Source organism: Otolemur garnettii, unplaced genomic scaffold (assembly GCF_000181295.1).
Source record: "Otolemur garnettii isolate 467f Iridium unplaced genomic scaffold, OtoGar3 scaffold00011, whole genome shotgun sequence".
Classification (NCBI taxonomy): domain Eukaryota; kingdom Metazoa; phylum Chordata; class Mammalia; order Primates; family Galagidae; genus Otolemur; species Otolemur garnettii.
In genome coordinates, this window is record NW_003852406.1 from 35,076,904 (window position 1) to 35,094,163 (window position 17,260).

The 17,260-nt window shown below is 37.1% G+C and overlaps 1 protein-coding gene across 1 annotated transcript in view; it reads left to right on the forward strand.

The window, feature by feature from the left end:
- Nucleotides 1–16,845, forward strand: part of HDGFL3 (HDGF like 3) — a 66,105-nt gene extending 49,260 nt beyond the window's left edge. Inside the window, exons 3-6 of the mRNA XM_003784595.2 lie at nucleotides 114–252; nucleotides 581–739; nucleotides 4,514–4,660; nucleotides 15,646–16,845. Coding sequence (XP_003784643.1) covers nucleotides 114–252; nucleotides 581–739; nucleotides 4,514–4,660; nucleotides 15,646–15,651 — 451 coding nt within the window. The 3' untranslated portion in view covers nucleotides 15,652–16,845. The remainder of the gene's footprint in view (nucleotides 1–113; nucleotides 253–580; nucleotides 740–4,513; nucleotides 4,661–15,645) is intronic.
- The last annotated feature ends 415 nt before the right edge of the window (nucleotides 16,846–17,260 follow it).

The window sequence follows — 17,260 nt, forward strand, 5'->3', positions numbered from 1 at the left end:
GTTTATATGTACTGTAAGTTTAATATGTTCTGAGACCTTTGCTGATACTAATGATTAAAATGCTTACATTTGAAGATCAGCATATCAGTTCTATCTCTAATATATCTCTACAGTGCATTTTTAGGTCCCAAAGACCTCTTTCCATATAAGGAATACAAAGACAAGTTTGGAAAGTCAAACAAACGGAAAGGATTTAATGAAGGATTGTGGGAAATAGAAAATAACCCAGGAGTAAAGTTCACTGGATACCAGGTAATAGTTTGCTTCATTGATACTTCCTGAATCTCATTTCTTTGGTTTTAAATTTTCTTCATATCTTTCTTAGAAATCCTTCCTACTTGTAGTTACTTGAAGTCAGAATTTGTTTGGACTCCAGTAGCATTTGGGATTAAATGTAACTCTTATTTAGTAGGGCTAAAATCCAGTGGCCACTAGAAAATTGAATTTGACAGCCCTTTGTTTTGAAAATTTTAAGAGTAAACCTGAAACCTTTAAAATTAAAATAGAGGGTATTTTTGTAATCTGTGTTCATTGCTATTTTTTCAAAAATGTAATTAGCTAATATTTTATTATTTCTTAGGCAATTCAGCAACAGAGCTCTTCAGAAACAGAGGGAGAAGGTGGAAATACTGCAGATGCAAGCAGTGAGGAAGAAGGTGACAGAGTAGAAGAAGATGGAAAAGGCAAAAGAAAGAATGAGAAAGCCGGCTCAAAACGGAAAAAGTCATACACTTCAAAGGTTACTGAGAAACTTCCCATTGATAGTAATATTACGTGCATATTCCTTAAAAATGTTTTTAGGTTAGTTTTAGTTTGTTTACTGGGCACATAGAAATGTACTAGATTCTGACCAGGGGCACAGTGGGCTCTTCCTATAATTTAGCACTCTGGGAGGCCAAGGCAGGTAGATTACTTGAAGTCAGGACTTGGAGATGAGCCTGAGCAAGAGCAAGACTCCATTTCTACTAAAAATAAAAAGAAAGAAAAAACTAGCAAGGCGTAGTAGTGCACGCCTATAATCCCACCTACTCAGGAGGCTGAGGCAAAAGGATTGCCCAAGCCCAAGAAAGTTTGAAGTTGCTGTGGGCTATGATACTATGGCACTCTCTCAGGATAGCAGAGTGAGACTCTGTCTCAAAAAAAAAAGAGAGAGAGAGAAGAAAAGAAATACACTCTGTAGAGGCTCTGCCTTTAATATTTGGGGAATCTGGCTATTGACTCTTTAGGGTTGATTTGGCCCTGTAATACCACCTTAGTCAGAGGAAAGTTGTTCTTTGTTAAGAATGTGTGAGTGCTGTGATTCTACAATAACCTCTAGTTGAGCTCTGAAGAATTTAGGAATATAAGATATACATACAATTGTGTATCTATATACTATATATGTAAATATAGTCACATGTCACTTGATGACAGGAATACGTTTGGAGAAACACGTGAATCATTTGGCACATTCATTATTGGATGAACATCATAGAGTATAAACGACCTACATGGTATAGCCTACTATACACCTAGGCTCTGTGGTGGAATCGTCGTTAACATATGCAGTCCATCACTGACCAAAATGTTGTTATGTGCCACATGACTGTGTAAAGATAGATTGTTACTATTCTGCTTCAAAAAATGTGCTTTGACTCTTCATTTGATTCTTGTGTTGCCTAATCACTTAGTCTTTGCCAGACACTAGACTTACATATACAGTGATATGCAAAATCTACTCCATTTGTGCCCCAATGTAAATTACAGTGCTGTAGGGGATGGAGGTAGCACACAGTAATCAAGTAAATAATAAATAAACATGAATTGTGAGAGGGCTATGAGGGAAATGAATGTGAGCAGGGATTGAGAGAGTAAGGGGACTGGACCTATTTTAGATTGGTCTAAATCTAAATTGGCTAGGTGGCCAGGCCTTTCTAAAAAGGTCAAGTTTATGCTGAGACCTAAAGGTTTGGGAGCAGACGCCATGTGTGACAGCAAAGCCCCATGCCCGAATTGAAAGGTGTGGCTAGAAGATCACGATCTGGGGGAGATGCAGGCAAAGGGCAACAAATAATGCAGACTGATAGGCCATGGTATGGAATTGAATTTTATTCCAAAATGTAACAATAATTGAAGATTTTAAACCACCTTCTCTTATTTTCTGCCCAATGATAAATTTCTCCACATATTTTGCAAAGAAAAAATACACTGCAAATTCCACATCATGTCAGCTTACTCTGATTGAGAGCTCTGCTATGCCACTGTTGAATTTTTCCTGAGATTTCACCCCCCCCTTCAAACTTTGCTTACTTGGACAGATTCGCAATAGCTTTGTAAATGATGTGGACATAAATTGCCTACAATTATAAAAACCTATAGAAATTTTTTTTATTTTTCATTTTCTCTTTTGGCGTATTTAATATTTCCTCAGGCAGATCATTCTGAGCATGTGGGGGGGGGGTGCATGCGTACGCACACTTGTACGCATGTTACAAAGATGACCACCATATTAATAAAGTATTCAATTGGAAAACAAATAAGCAGAGAAGTAACAAGATTTACAGTTGAAAGTTTGGATACTTCAGAAATGCAATTCAAAAAACTATGAGATTATGAAAATTCTTCACCATTTAGAAACTGAAAGCAAGATAAATGGATACTTGAAGACCAAAGCTTGGTACAGATTCCACTATAATTGGTCTGTTGCATGACTGAATAGCTGTATAAATTACTTCCATTTAGATTCTGGTATTTAGTGGCTAGATATACTTAAAAACAAATACTAAGAGTTTACCAGACTATCAGCAGCTTATTTTGGCAGTCTGTAAAATCTACCTAACTGGCGTGTAAGTAAAATTGTGTGAATGAACCATTCTTTCTGATATACCTAAAGAAAAATGTAATTGCCATGGATAGGGATAAAGTTTGCAAATGACAACAAAATAATTAGGTCCCATTGCAGTTTTTTAAGCTGAATTTCTTTTAGCATTTTGGACTTCATTTAAACACCCACTTGAATTGATTTTTTTAGTTTATGATTGCCTGCTGAACTTTCATATAGTACAGCGGTTCTCAACCTGTGGGTTGCATTATAAATTTTAGGGAATTGTATATTCTTATCTATAGGAACTGCAGATCAAGGATGGTTATTTGAAATTTACTGCATAAAACAATTACTGCATTTTGATAATTAGACTTTATTTATTAGGTCTATATTAGGAATACAAAGTATTTCATTATTTTGATAATTAGACTATATTTATTAGGAATACAAAGTATTTCACTTTTACTCTTATTATTCTTAATTTTAACTTTTATGCTAATTTTAGCTCTTTAACCCTAAACCCCTATTTTGCTTTCATGTAAAAAGTTAAAATCGTTACATTTTGAACTGACATTTTGGACTTGTTGGTATAAGAGTTTTTGTTATATTGAATAGAAATAATTTAATTACATATTCTATCACATAGCTAGAAGTTGTTGTCTCTTTGGAAGGCACATTTTTAAAAACTGATAGTCTGAAGACACTTTAGTTTGCAAATTATTTCTGGAAGGCCAAAAGTTTGGCTGAATCAGTTTTCCCTTACCTGTTTTTTTTTTGTTTTTGTTTTTGTTTTTTTTTTTGCAGTTTTTAGCCAGGGCCAGGTTTGAACCCACCACCTCCAGTATATAGGGCCCGCACCCTACTTCTTTCAGCCACAGGCACCACCCTACCTTGCCTCTTATTTACAGTGTGCTTGAACTTTCTCTTAACATTTCTAAAAGAAATGACAGGAAATGTAGAAAAATTCTACATTTTAGTTCCTTAAAGGTTTACAAGTGTAGCTAACTTTTTATCATTTTAATGCTACTCTACTAACCAATTCTTGCTGCAAATTATAAATGTATTTTTATCTTTAGAGTTCATCTTGATTTCCCATATGAGAAAATCAGAAAAAGGACTAGTTCATCAGTATAGCCTTGGTTTCTTAAATAGCTGTTCATAATTTTAAAAGTTAAAATATTTTATATCACACAGTGATACTAAAGTTTTGTCAAGATGATTCTGTGTACACCGTTAGCCATACAGCTTCAACAAAAGTGTTCCAACATGAGTCTACTATCTATCTTGGACAATTCACCTCATTTCTCTGAACCTTCATTTGTAAAATGGTTAGGAAGAACAAGATAACCTTGGGGGTGCCCTCTAGTCTCATAGGTTTCTTAAGCTGGCCTTCATCTGGCTATATTTATTCATTGACAGCATTCTGGGTACTACTTGAATCTTCATTTTCTGCTTTTAATACCACATTGCTGGAAAGAACTAAGAGGTAATTTGGTCCACTTCTGTTTTCTTTCCATCTGGTTCAACAGGCCCACTAAGGTGAAATGGCTTGTCCAGTGTCACCCAGCTCAGTTTGACACACTGTGTGTTGCATCTTTATAGCCTGTCAACCCACAGAGACTAGGTACAAGTCAGTTGCTTCAGCATCTCTTACTTGTGCATTTGGATTTCTGCTTTTGACTATAATATTTAACTTATCTAAACATTTAGAAATCCTCTAAACAGTCCCGGAAATCTCCAGGCGATGAAGATGACAAAGACTGCAAAGAAGAAGAAAACAAAAGCAGCTCTGAGGGTGGAGATGCTGGTAATGACACGAGAAACATAACTTCAGACTTGCAGAAAACCAGTGAAGGGGTAAGGATGTGTATGTCATTTTTTTCCTGCCATCTATTAACTTAGAGGACATTTTGCTTCAGATTTAGTGTCCGTATCTCAGCATTAGTAAACATTAGTAAAGACGGTGTTAGTAAAGGTGTAGAAGTAATCTCTGCATATTATACACATCCACTCACCACTCCTTAATAAGTGAGTGAATGAGAGTCCGAGAACAAAGGAGAGCTAAATGGGAATTATACCTTCCTGTCCATTTGCAACTCTGTGAACAGGTTAATTCTTTTTTAAACTAATTTTGGAGTCTTTTTAAAGTACACTATGAAATACTGAAATTATGAAATTTCTCATAATTTCCACCTCAAAATTTGACAGTTGTATTTCTTTTATCATAGAATCAATGGTATATTCAAAATAGAATATACCACTGCTGTTTTCCCAATAGTTATTTAATGTACCCATGGGGACTTTAAACATTTAAATATTCAAGCAATATTTGCATATTGATATTTATATTACCTATAGGGATAAATGCGTCCACTTTGACTCTTAAATTTTGTGAACCTCTGTTAACTTCAAAGTCACAGGTGAGTATACCTTTGTAAAAGTGTCAGCTAAGGCAAATTTTGCCCCTAGGCATTTTCCATGAGCTTTTTCTTCATGAAAACTAGTGGGACAGTGTCAAATCATTTCAAAATAATGACCCAAGAAATGTATTATTATCTTATTTCAGCTGTGTTTTTGCCTGTTCATGTCAGTCTTGTTTATTTCTCAACTCCTTCCTCCTTCATCCCAATTATCTATGATTATTCCCAAAGTATTATGATTCTACTAATAATTGTTATTCTTCTCACCCAATTCAGCTTCACTCTGTCCTTTGTCCATCCTCCTCTTCCAGTCAGTAGTCCTCTTTCGTCATCTTTGCCTACAGCCTTCCCAGGGAAGTGTACTTGCAACCAGTCATTTGAGGGCTTGAATACTTGGCTCACTTTATTTCCTAGGTGGCTTCATATGCAAATAGGAAAACTCCCACAATTTCTCTTCCCTTAACTAATTGTGACAGAAGAAGAGTTGTTCTACACCCTTACTCCTCACAGTGTGGTCAGTGGTCAGGTAGCATCAATATCTCCTGGGAGCTTGTTAGAACTGCAGGATCTCAGGGCCACCCCAGAGCACAGATTCTGAATCAGAATCTGCATTCGAACTATATCTCCAGTTAATTCATATGTACAATAAAGTTTGAGAAGCACTAACGTACACCTTTCTGTTGCCAAGGTCCAGAATATCATCTCCTCCTTTCTCCAAGGCATATGCAATCACTCGTCCCCTTTCTTTCCTATACCAGTGTCTCCTTCTGGTTCCTTCCCCTCTGCCTGTAAGATGTCTCTTAATCTTGAAGATACCTTCCTTATAAATCATATATTCTACCGTTCTTACCATTCTCTTTATCTTTAAATGTCTTTAAAGGAATTATCTTTTATCCCCATCTCTATTTCCCTACCTCCAAGTCATGACTTAAACCACTGTACTTTTGTTTCTTCTTTGACCAGTTAATTGAAATTGCTCTTAGATCGCTCATGATTCTCTCATTGCCAAATCTAAGTGTCTCCTTTGATCTTTGTCTTTACTTACGTAACATTTAATACCATTGGACATTTTCTCCGCCTGACTTTTCCTCTAAGTCACCGGTCTCTTCTGCTTCCTTTCCCTATGCCTTCTCAGTCTCTTTCTAGAGGTTTTCTTCAGTTTGACTTGGCACATTTCTACTGTGAAAACTTCTGTGTCCATCATATCTACTCACAAGGTTTCCACTATCGTTTATTACTGATGACTTTCTACTTTCTATCTCATGCATTATAGATTCAGTTTTCTAACTACTGATAAAGCCATTTCTACTTGAATATCTTGAAAGTACCTTATAAAATAGTAATTGCTACTAGGTAGCCCTAGCAGCCTGTGTGCCACATAATGTTCTAAATGCTGTGTGTGTATCTCGTTTAATCTTCACACAAACCCTGAGGAGTAGGTGTAGGTATTGTTTCCATTTTTTAGTGGGAGCAACTGAGGCTAAAGGAATTGGCCCAGGGTCACACTGCTATTAAGAGCCAAAGTGGGAGGCAAGAGCCTGAAACCCTTTTATTTTTAACCTGTTTTTAATAATAGTTTTATTTTATACAAAAGAGTATATATAATATAAAGTTGTGAAACCTTGAATTGTAATGGATACCAGTGGCCCCCCAGTCAACCCAAAAACTAGAACATAAGATGAACTTGTGTCTATTCACGTGTTCGTTCCTAATCCCATCTTCTTCCTACCCAGAGATGAACACTAACTTATATTTATTATTTTCTTCCATTTTAAAAATCGTAGCCCATATCTAACATATAAGTATGTACTTAATATATTGTTTAATTTTGAACTTTTTAAAAATGATGACATTTACTCACTGCTATGTTTCCAGGATTCCTTCATGTAACTATAGGTAATAGTAGTTTGTCACTCCATGTTTCTTGACCTAATAAAACACAGTGGCTCCAAGGAAAATACCTCTATTCTGGTGTGGCAGTCAATGTGTTATTCCTTCTTCACTCCTGTGTAATAGTCAGTTTTGTGAGTATACTACAACTTACTTTATCCCATTTCCTTATCGATGAGCACTTGAGTTGTGTCCAAATTTTTGCAGTTTTGAACTGTGTTGCCTGCTTATATCCTAGAACACATGTACAAGAGTTTCTTTAGGGTGTATAACTAGAACTGAAAATACTGAGTCATAACTTTATGGTTTTTAACTTTATAGGATAATGCGAAATTATTTTTCAACGTAGTTGGACCAATTTACACTCCCACCAGTAGTATATAAGAATTCCCTGTGATTAACTTGGCATAGTTAGGCTTTTTAATTTTTGCCAATATATGTAAAATGATCTACTATAGTATTAATTTACAACTAATGATAATGTTGAGCTTTTCATATTTATTGACCACCTGTATTTCCACCCGTGTGCAGTGCTTGTTTTTGGTTTTTGCTTATTTTTCTACTACATTTTTTTGCCTTCTTGATTTATAGGGCTTCTTTATATGTTATGGTTTCTAACTAACATTCATGGTCATGAGCCTTGTAAGTATCTTCTCCAAGTTTATGACTTGTCCATTCAAATTCCTTCTGATACTTTTAATGAATAGACCTTCTTGATTTTATTGTAGTGAACTACATCAAACTTTTCTTTTTATGGCTAACATTTTCAGCACTGTGTATTGAATAGTATTTCCTTTTCTCTCCAATCTGCAGTGCCCTCTTCTCATATATTCAGGAGTCCCTGTCTGGGTTCTCTATTCTGTTACACTCTGTTAATTATAGTAGCTTTTTAATGAGTCCTAGAATCTTGTAGGAGTGATAGCCTTAATCTTAAACTTTCTTTTCAAATACTTAAATATTCATGGTCTGGCATAGAAGGCCAAGGAGGGGCACTTTTTTTTTTTGATGGCAGAATTTATATCACAGATGCTGGTAAGAATGATATAAATGAGGAATGATCACAAAATAATAATGTTCGAAGGAATTTTTGAAGCAGTATCCTTTAAAAAGGCATAAGGTCTAGAGCACATCTAGAGGGGTTACCTTAGTTTATCTATTGAAACAGGAGGGAAGCTTGGTGCCTGTAGCTCAAAGTGGCTAAGGTGCCAGCCACATACACCAGAGCTGGCAGGTTCAAATCCAGCCCAAGCCTGACAAACAACAATAAAAACTACAACCAAAAAATAGCCGAGTGTTGTGGCATGCACCTGTAGTCCCAGCTACTTGGGAGGCTGAGGCAGGAGAATCACTTAAGCCTAGAAGTTAGAGGTTGCTGTGAGCAGTGATGTTATAGCACTCTACCTAGGGCAGCAGCTTGAGGTTCTGTCTCAACAACAAGAAACAAGAAACAAGAAGGAACAAGTTAGGATGGTGGCTTACACCTGTGATCCTAGCTCTCTGGTAAGAAGCTAAGGTGAATGGATCACCTTAGCTCACGAATTAAAGACCAGCCTGAGCCAGAGTGAGACTTCCTCTCTAAAAATAGCCGGGCATTGTGGCAGGCACCTGTAGTCCTAGCTACTTGGGAGGCTGAAGCAAGAAAATTACTTGAGCCCAAGAGTTTGAGGTTGCTGTGAGCTGTGATGCCACGGCACTCTACTGGGGGTGACAAAGTGAGACTCTGCCTCAAAAAAAGAGAAAAAAGAAATAGGAGGGAAGGCAGAATTTGGGGGCACAGATAGAAGTAAGTAGATAATTGAGGTGAGAGCTTATAAAAGTTGTCATCTGATTGCTTCTTCTTTTTTTTTTTTTTTAGGAAATAAGGTTAGCATTTGAGAGTGAGAACAGGAAGAAGTGTTGGAAGCTTCAAGAGAGAGGCAAAGGTATAAAATAGTCATTGAGAAGAATAGGAAAATAAATGAAGATAAATTGCCAGGCAGCAGTAAGGGCTCTCTTGAAGTTGGTGGTCATGAATTTGAAGTAAGAGCAATCAGAATGGTTGTGTGTTTTTTCCAGGTATATTCAGTTGCCCAGTCACAGAGAAAACAGAAAATTGATTTTAACTAGAATTGGGGTTTGCCTAGCCAGTAAGGTAAAGGAGATTAAAGACCAGGGATTGAGGGTGTATGCAAGGAAGTGTTCATAACAGTGGATCATGCAATCCAAAATATGTTAAGAGGAAAAGATGTACATGAGGAAAGGATAGGGTCAACAGATTGTGAGTATCAAAGAAGTATTAGAGACAGAGTGCCAAATAGAGGAAGTAAGCTAGAAATATAGGTGATGATAGCAGAGTGAGATATTTGAACTGAATTGTGGAAGAGTTGTGGTAGTTGCTGATGACAGTGCAGGTATCATTGGTATTTTGAGCTTATACAAAGTAGTGAATCTACAGATTCAGTGCAATCCCCATTAAAATACCATCATCATACTTTCAAGATTTAGAAAAAATAATGCTTTGTTTTGTATGGAACCAGAAAAAAAGCCTTCTATAGCCAAGTCAATTCTTAGTAATAAAAACAAAGCCGGGGTATCACCCTATCAGACTTTCTATACTACAAGACCATAGTGATCAAAGCAGAATGGTATTGGCACAAAAATAAAGACATTGGCATTTGCAACTGAATAGAAAACCATGAGATAAAACTAACATCTTACCTGATATTGATAAACCAAGTAAGAACATATACTGGGGGAAAGAATCCTTATTCAATAAACGGTGTTGGGAGAACTGGATAACCACAAGCAAAGACTAAAATTGGACCCACACCTCTCGCCACTTAGAAAAATTGATTCAAGATAGATAAAAGATTTAAATCTTAAGGCCTGAAACAATAAAAATCCTTGACGACAAGTGTGGGGAAAATACTTGAAGATATTACCCTGGGGAAAGATTTTATGAAAAAGACTTCTGTGGCAATTGCAACAACAACAAAAATAAATAAATAAATAGGCTCAGCGCCTATAGCTCAACCGGCTAAGGCGCCAGCCACGTACACCTAAGGTGGCGGGTTCAAATCCCCAGCCCGGACCCGCCAAACAACGACGGCTGCAACCAAAAAATAGCCGGGCGTTGTGGCGGGCGCCTGTGGTCCCAGCTACTTGGGAGGCGGAGGCAGGAGACTCGCTTGAGCCCAGGAGTTGGAGGTTGCTGTGAGCTGTAATGCCACGGCACTCTGCCCAGGGGGACAGCTTGAGGCTGTCTCAAAAATAAATAAATAAATAAATAAATGGGACTTAAACTGAATAGCTTCTGTAACAGCTAAGAAAACAACCACCAAAGCAAATAGCCTTCAGAATAAGAAAAGATATTTGCATATTATGAATTGGACAAAAGCTTGATAACTAGGATCTACAGAAAACTTAATCAACAAAAGACCCAACAATCTCATATATCACTATCACATGTGAAGAGACATGAATAGGCTTGGCGCCTGTGGCTCAAGTAGCTAAGGCACCAGCCACATACACCGAAGGTGGCGGGTTTGAATGCAGCCCAGGCCCGCCAAACAACAATGACAGCTGCAACCGAAAAATAGCCAGGCATTCCCAGCTACTTGGGAGGCTGAGGCAGGAGACTTGCTTGAGCCCAGGAGTCGGAGGTTGCTGTGAGCTGTGATGCAATGGCACTCTACCCAGGGGGACAGCTTAAGGCTCTGTCTCAAAAAAAAAGAAAAAGATGAATAAAACCTTCTCTCAAGAAGATAGACTAACATGAAAAAAATGCTTATGGTCCCTAATCATCAGAGAAATGCAAATCAAAACTACCTTGAGATACCACCTAACCCCAGTGAGAATGGCCTACATCACAAAGTTTCAGAACTGCAGATGCTGACATGGATGTGGAGAGAAGGGAACTCTTTTACTACTGGTGGGAATGCAAACTAATAACCTTTTTGGAAGGAAGTTTGGAGAGTCCTCAACTCAAATTAGACCTCCCATTAGATCCTGCAATCCCATTATTGGGCATCTACCCAGAAGGAAAAAAAAAAATCATTTTATCATAGGACATTTGCACTAGACTGTTTATTGCAGCTCAGTTTACAGTCGCCAAATTGAGGAAACAAGCTAAATGCCCACTCCTGCAATCCCATTACTGGGCATCTACCCAGAAGAAGAAAAAGTCATTTTATCATAAGGACATTTGCACTGGACTGTTTATCACAGCTCAATTTATAATTGCCAAATTATGGAAACAACCTAAATGTCCAGCAATCCAGGAATGGATTAACAAGTTGTGGTATATGTATGCCATGTAATACTATTCAGCCATTAAAAAAAATGGAGACTTTACATATTTTGTATTAACTTAGATTGAGGTGGAACACATTCTTCTTAGTAAAGCATCACAAGAATGGAGAAGCAAGAATCCAGTGTACTCAATTCTAATATGAAGGCAGTAGATGAGTTAATATAAGGGGAGCGTAGGGGAATGAGGGAGTGGGGATATATGAGGGGAGTAGGGAGGGAGATGGGAGGCTCATGGTGTTTGGCATACATCTTGGGGGCAGGACACAATTATAAGAGCGACTTATCTAGCAAATACAATCAGTATAACCTAATTCTTTGTACCTTCAATAAAAAAAAAGTGATGAGCAAGAAGGACACCTCCACCTCCAGGCCAGTAGTAGTATAAGAGCTATGGGAGAGGAAAGAGCTAAGGGGTTGCAGGGGAAGAAGCAGCACTGCTCTTAATTAGAAACCAGGTTTCAGTTAGAACAAGTTGGTAGAGTATCTTAGAAATTCAAGTTGGGCATGTAGGAGGTTTGCTGATGGCTGGATATGATTTCCAGGGAGTCCAGTAGGAGAGATTAAGGAATTAGGGGTAAGGGGGCTATTAAAAATGCAGTCATTAGAGGACATGTACAAAGCTGCTTGGGGATATGAGTTCAGAAGTAATGGATGCTCTGGAGCCCATCTGGTGGTAACTGAAGTGAGGATAAAAAGAAAAGCCTAATGGTCTCAAAGCAGATGTTAGGTTGAAGTTATGAGTATTGGTTGGAGGAGAGAAGAGATCTTAGAAGGGGTCCCTCTTTGTTCTGACTATCCCCTCACTTCTGCCAGTGGAAGCAGGAGAGAAGGGAGCAGGCTCCCTTTATCTGAACCCTTGGCTTTCCTTGATTCACATAGATGGGAAGTGGAAGTGGAGTAATCTCTGGCCAGGATACCATGTTCTGCTTGGCGTTAGGCCCACTGTGTTAGTTATCTATTGTCATGTAACAAATTACTCCAAAACCTGGTGACTTGAGCAGCATTTATTATCTCATCTTTTTTGCATATTAAGAATCAAGTCAAGTGCAACTTGCTGAACCCTCTGTCTCTGGGTCTCTCTCAAGAATATAGTCTAGCTGTCAGCAGGGACTCAAATCGTAAAGTTGAACTGGGGAGGTAGCCTCTGCTAAGCTCACTCAAGCAATTGTTGGCATGATTCAGCACCTCACAGTTGTTGGACTGAAGACTTCAGTTCCTTACAAGCTGTTGGCTAGGACCAAGGAAGCTTGGTTCTTTGCCACATGGATCTAGGAGGTAGCTCATAACATGACAGCTGGCTTCATCAGAGCAGGCAGTAAAGTGTCAGCAAGAGTTTAGCAAGACAGAAGTCAGTCTTTTGTAGGATGTCTCAGAATTGACATCCTATCACTTTTGCTTCATTCTTTTTGTTAGAAGCAAGCCACTCAGACCAGTCCACACTCAAGAGGAGGGGACTACACAGGGTGTAAATACCGGGAGTCAGGAATCATTGGAGACCATGTCAGGAAGCTGCCCGTCCATGAACCAGCTGGCTGGCACCAGGCAGGTTTTACTCAGCATGGAGCTAGAGTCAAGTCCTAAATCATAAGGCTTACCACTCAGCTGGGGGAAGGGACAGAGGATAGAGTTTGTGTTGGGAGGACAGCTACAGTATTCACTCTATTTCCCAGTGTCCATGCCTTTTTTCTTCTGAGCCTGACCCTGGTACCCACAACATCAAGTCCAAATTCTTCATTCATCATATGATTCCCTTCATGTCTGACATTAATTTATCTTTCCAGTCTCATCTCTCATCATTTATTCTTGGTCTTAGGTCCCCCTTAACACTCTTAAAAAAATTATTGAGGGCCCCAAGGAGGCCCTCAAAATACTTAATTTATTTTAAAGTAATAATAAACCCATTACTTAACCTAAATAGCATATTTGTGAAAATTTTGATTAAAATGTTTTGAGAATAATGACATTGTTTACATTTTTGCAAACCTTTTAATGTCTGGTTTAATAGAAGACAGCTGGAATCTCATCTCCTTTTACATTCTGTCTGTTGCAATATAGAATTTTGGTTCAAGTATGTGAAGAAAACCTTGCTTTATATAGATATGTAATTAGAAAATGGAGATATGAATATTACCATGTCTGAAAATTATGGATATTCTTTTCTACAAGAGGTAGTTTCTTTTTTTTTTTTTTTGTAGTTCTTGGCTGGGGCTGGGTTTGAACCTGCCACCTCTGGCATATGGGGCAGGTGCCCTACTTTTTTGAGCCACAGGTGCTGCCCAAGAGGTAGCTTCTTAAAGTTTAGTTACAATGTGGAATATGCCATTGGACTGCCTGGCATTTTGAAAAGCTTTTATCCCTTTGAAAAATATTGGTTCTCTGAGTTAATTTGGGTCTTCCAAATATTGACCCACTTCATTATAAAATATTTTGAATTTTCTACCTATATCATCAGAAAAGTCTTTACGTATTGGGAAGCTACCAATGATGGAAGATTCAAAATTCTGATTTTTCACTTAAATGCTCGAATTTTATGATTGAGCAATTCCATCAGTTGTTCTCCTTGAAGTAATAAGTCACTCTTTTACAAATTGCCAAGTCTCAATAGGATATTGAATATGCTTCCCATAAAAACGGTCCTCCATGAAAAGATCCTCATGGCTACATCCTGGGTGTCTTTTGGCTTCACTGTCACCCTATATGCTCTCAGTATGCCTCACATTCAGACACCTGGAGAATCTGATTGGACTTACCAGCTGCAGGTGCAAGGCAACCAGGGCATAAGGAACTATTTCTGGCTGCTTACTAAAAAGAGACTTCAGGTCTGGCAGACTCTCAAAGTCCAGAACATACATCATTATCAATTAGTAAGATACATTTTTCAATGCATAGAGATAAATAGAATGATTGTGGTATGAGAAGAAAAAAAAAACCCTCAGATTTCATAATTTGCTTTTACAAAGTATCCATTTGACAATACCTTAAAGACAAAAATAAGCATATCCTAAAGTTTCTAGTGCCACCTTCACTTTGTCTGAGGTATTAGTAATACTCTGAGGCTGCTATGGATCTGTCTATTCCAAAATATTCTTTGATGTGGATTGAGTAGTTACTATGCATTTTCTACCAAGATAAATATAGTTTGTGGCCTTTCACATTAATATTAAAAACTGTCAAAGAAGGTTTCTTTGGTTGACTGTTTTTCATTCTAATGGATGTCTTCCTCCTTCGCAAGGGAGGAATGTCCTCCAAATTATCTGTGAGTATAATCTTACATCTAGTCTTTCTGTTAATAAATAATTAGGAGTCACTAGGCATTGCATTTTGCCAGTTTACAAATTTTAAATGCTTTTTGTTTTAAGGTTGACTGCCTCATTTTGGTAGGGACAGAGAAAGCTAAGAAATTTATTTGGGCCATACTGAGGATGTGAGGATGGTAACTTTTCCTTCTTTGAGGGTCTTGGAATCATTTATAAAAGTACTGCACTTTATTTGAGAACATAACCATGAATGTGTACACATATTTAGAAAGAACATTTGGGGTCTGAGTTCCCACTTTTCATTTATACTATAAGAACATTGCTAAGGGGGCTTAATTGGCTAATGATAAAGAAAACAAAAATAGCATCCTTTATGGAAAATATAACCTGACAAAATTTAAAGTGAAACCCAAATTGAAACATATTGTTTTATGAAACAAATATTTTAACTTTGTCACTTGGATGCCACCAAAATTTTAAAAGAAATCTAGGCTTCCTTTTATCCTTTAATTTTTTCAAAAGCAAGAAATCAGATACTTTGTACATGTTGATTTTGTTGGCTCTTATAGTTGTTTGAGCCATTTCTCATAAGTAAGTTGTAAATATTTTAAAGATTAATTCATGCAAACATTTTATATAGCTCTTCTGAAACCACAGTCCTCAGAGAAATAGATTGTATCAGTTTTTCCGTTGACTTCATGTGTCCCAACAGTGAACACAGCCTTAGAGTTCACAGTACTGCACACTCTCTGCCCTGACAGACAGTACGTGAAGTTTATTCTTTCTTTTCTTAACAGAGACCCCTAATATTCCCTTTACTTTGCCACATTGATGGGTATAGAGCAAAACCTCAAGCCATTCTTGCTAAGTAAATATTATTCATGGTGCAGTACATATGAAAACCTCAGAAAATCAGTTATATATTATATAGGTGTGGATAGCTTTCTAAATCATCTAAAGCCTTGTTTTCTTTCTTTTTTTACAGACCTAACAACCCTAATGAATGCTGCATATTAAGAGAAACCACAAGAAGGTTATATGTTTGGTTGTCTAATATTCTTGGATTTGATATGAACCAACACATAGTCCTTGTTGTCATTGACAGAACCCCAGTCTGTATGTACATTATTCACATTCCTCTCTGTTGTGTTTGGGGAAGACATTTTAGCCTTTTTTAAAGTTACTGATTTAATTTCATATTATTTGGTTGCATGAAATTGCCCTTAACCACTAAGGATTATCAAGATTTTTGCGCAGACTTACACATGTCTAGGATCCTTTTATCAAGGCAGTTATGTTCAGCATTTTCTTGCCTTTACTCCACCATCACCAAACACTCAGTTAAATATAAATTAGCATTTTTAGATGACCACTCAATACTTAAGGATAGAATTTCTTCTTTGTGCCAGAATCCAAGAACTAATTCCTAAATACATAATCTTGGTATATTTAAGATGAAATTAAAATTGTCCTTCAGTTTTGAGGCCATGTGTAAAGTTTAACCATACTGTAAAATATCTATTCCGTATTAGAAATAGTTGACCGCCTATACTTCTCAAAATTCATATTGTTATGTACACAAGCTAAGTTTCTATATGTGAAGTTAGTCTTTTTTTGTGTTACTCCAGAAGAAAGGCAATGATTTATTTTTTCCCAATGCCAATACAATTTGAACCAATCTCTCAAGGTGGACACTTTACATTTTAAAGCTGGACTCAGCAGCAGCCTATGGGAAACCAGACTAAGCATTGACTTTAAATACAGTCTTTAAAATGAACTGTTTCCTTTTGGAACTAGAATTAGAATAGTTAGTATTCATCCACAAACCATTACTATGTGTACATTATTGTTGCTATTGTGATAATAGAGAATTTTATTTATTTTTATGCCAGCTTATATTGTGAGAACACATTTAGTCAGTTTGAGTTTTATCAATCCTGTTATGCTTGTCTTTGGAACATCTTTTGCGTATTCGAGGTTTGTAGTTGAAAAGTTTACTGTAAAAAAAAATGAAAAACAAAAAAATGTATTGTTTTTACAGAATAAATTTATTGGAATGTGTACTGGGAGTAAGATTTGAGGTTGTAAACAACTAAGTTAGTGTAATTTGGCTTCATATATGTAATGTGAGGTATTAATGTTAATTCCTATATTAAAGCAAAAATTGTTAACAGCAAGTTGACAACAGAATCAAGTACAGGTGAGGGTTTTCTTTTTATTTCATTTTTTTAAAATACTCTTTGGGTTTTAGGTTATTTGAAAAACTGGTGCGGGTATTGGGGGGTGACTACATGACCTGCTTGCACATGCACGTTTACCAGCCCAGTGGACCATAGATTTACACATTAATATTATCCATCCATTGGTTTGTATCCATCCCATGTTCTTTTGATTTTCTAACATGAAGAGAAAAATGTAAGCAGATCTAAAAGCCTAGGGCTGTTGATGGTGATGATGGCAGCTAAGGGTATGAAAGCACCGATCCACTTCTCACTCACACTGAGGAAGCAGCTATGTTTGGTTTCTCTCATGTAGCAAATATTTTCTTTAGTATACTCACACAATTCCAAATAGAAAATGTTCATAAAAAGATACCTGGA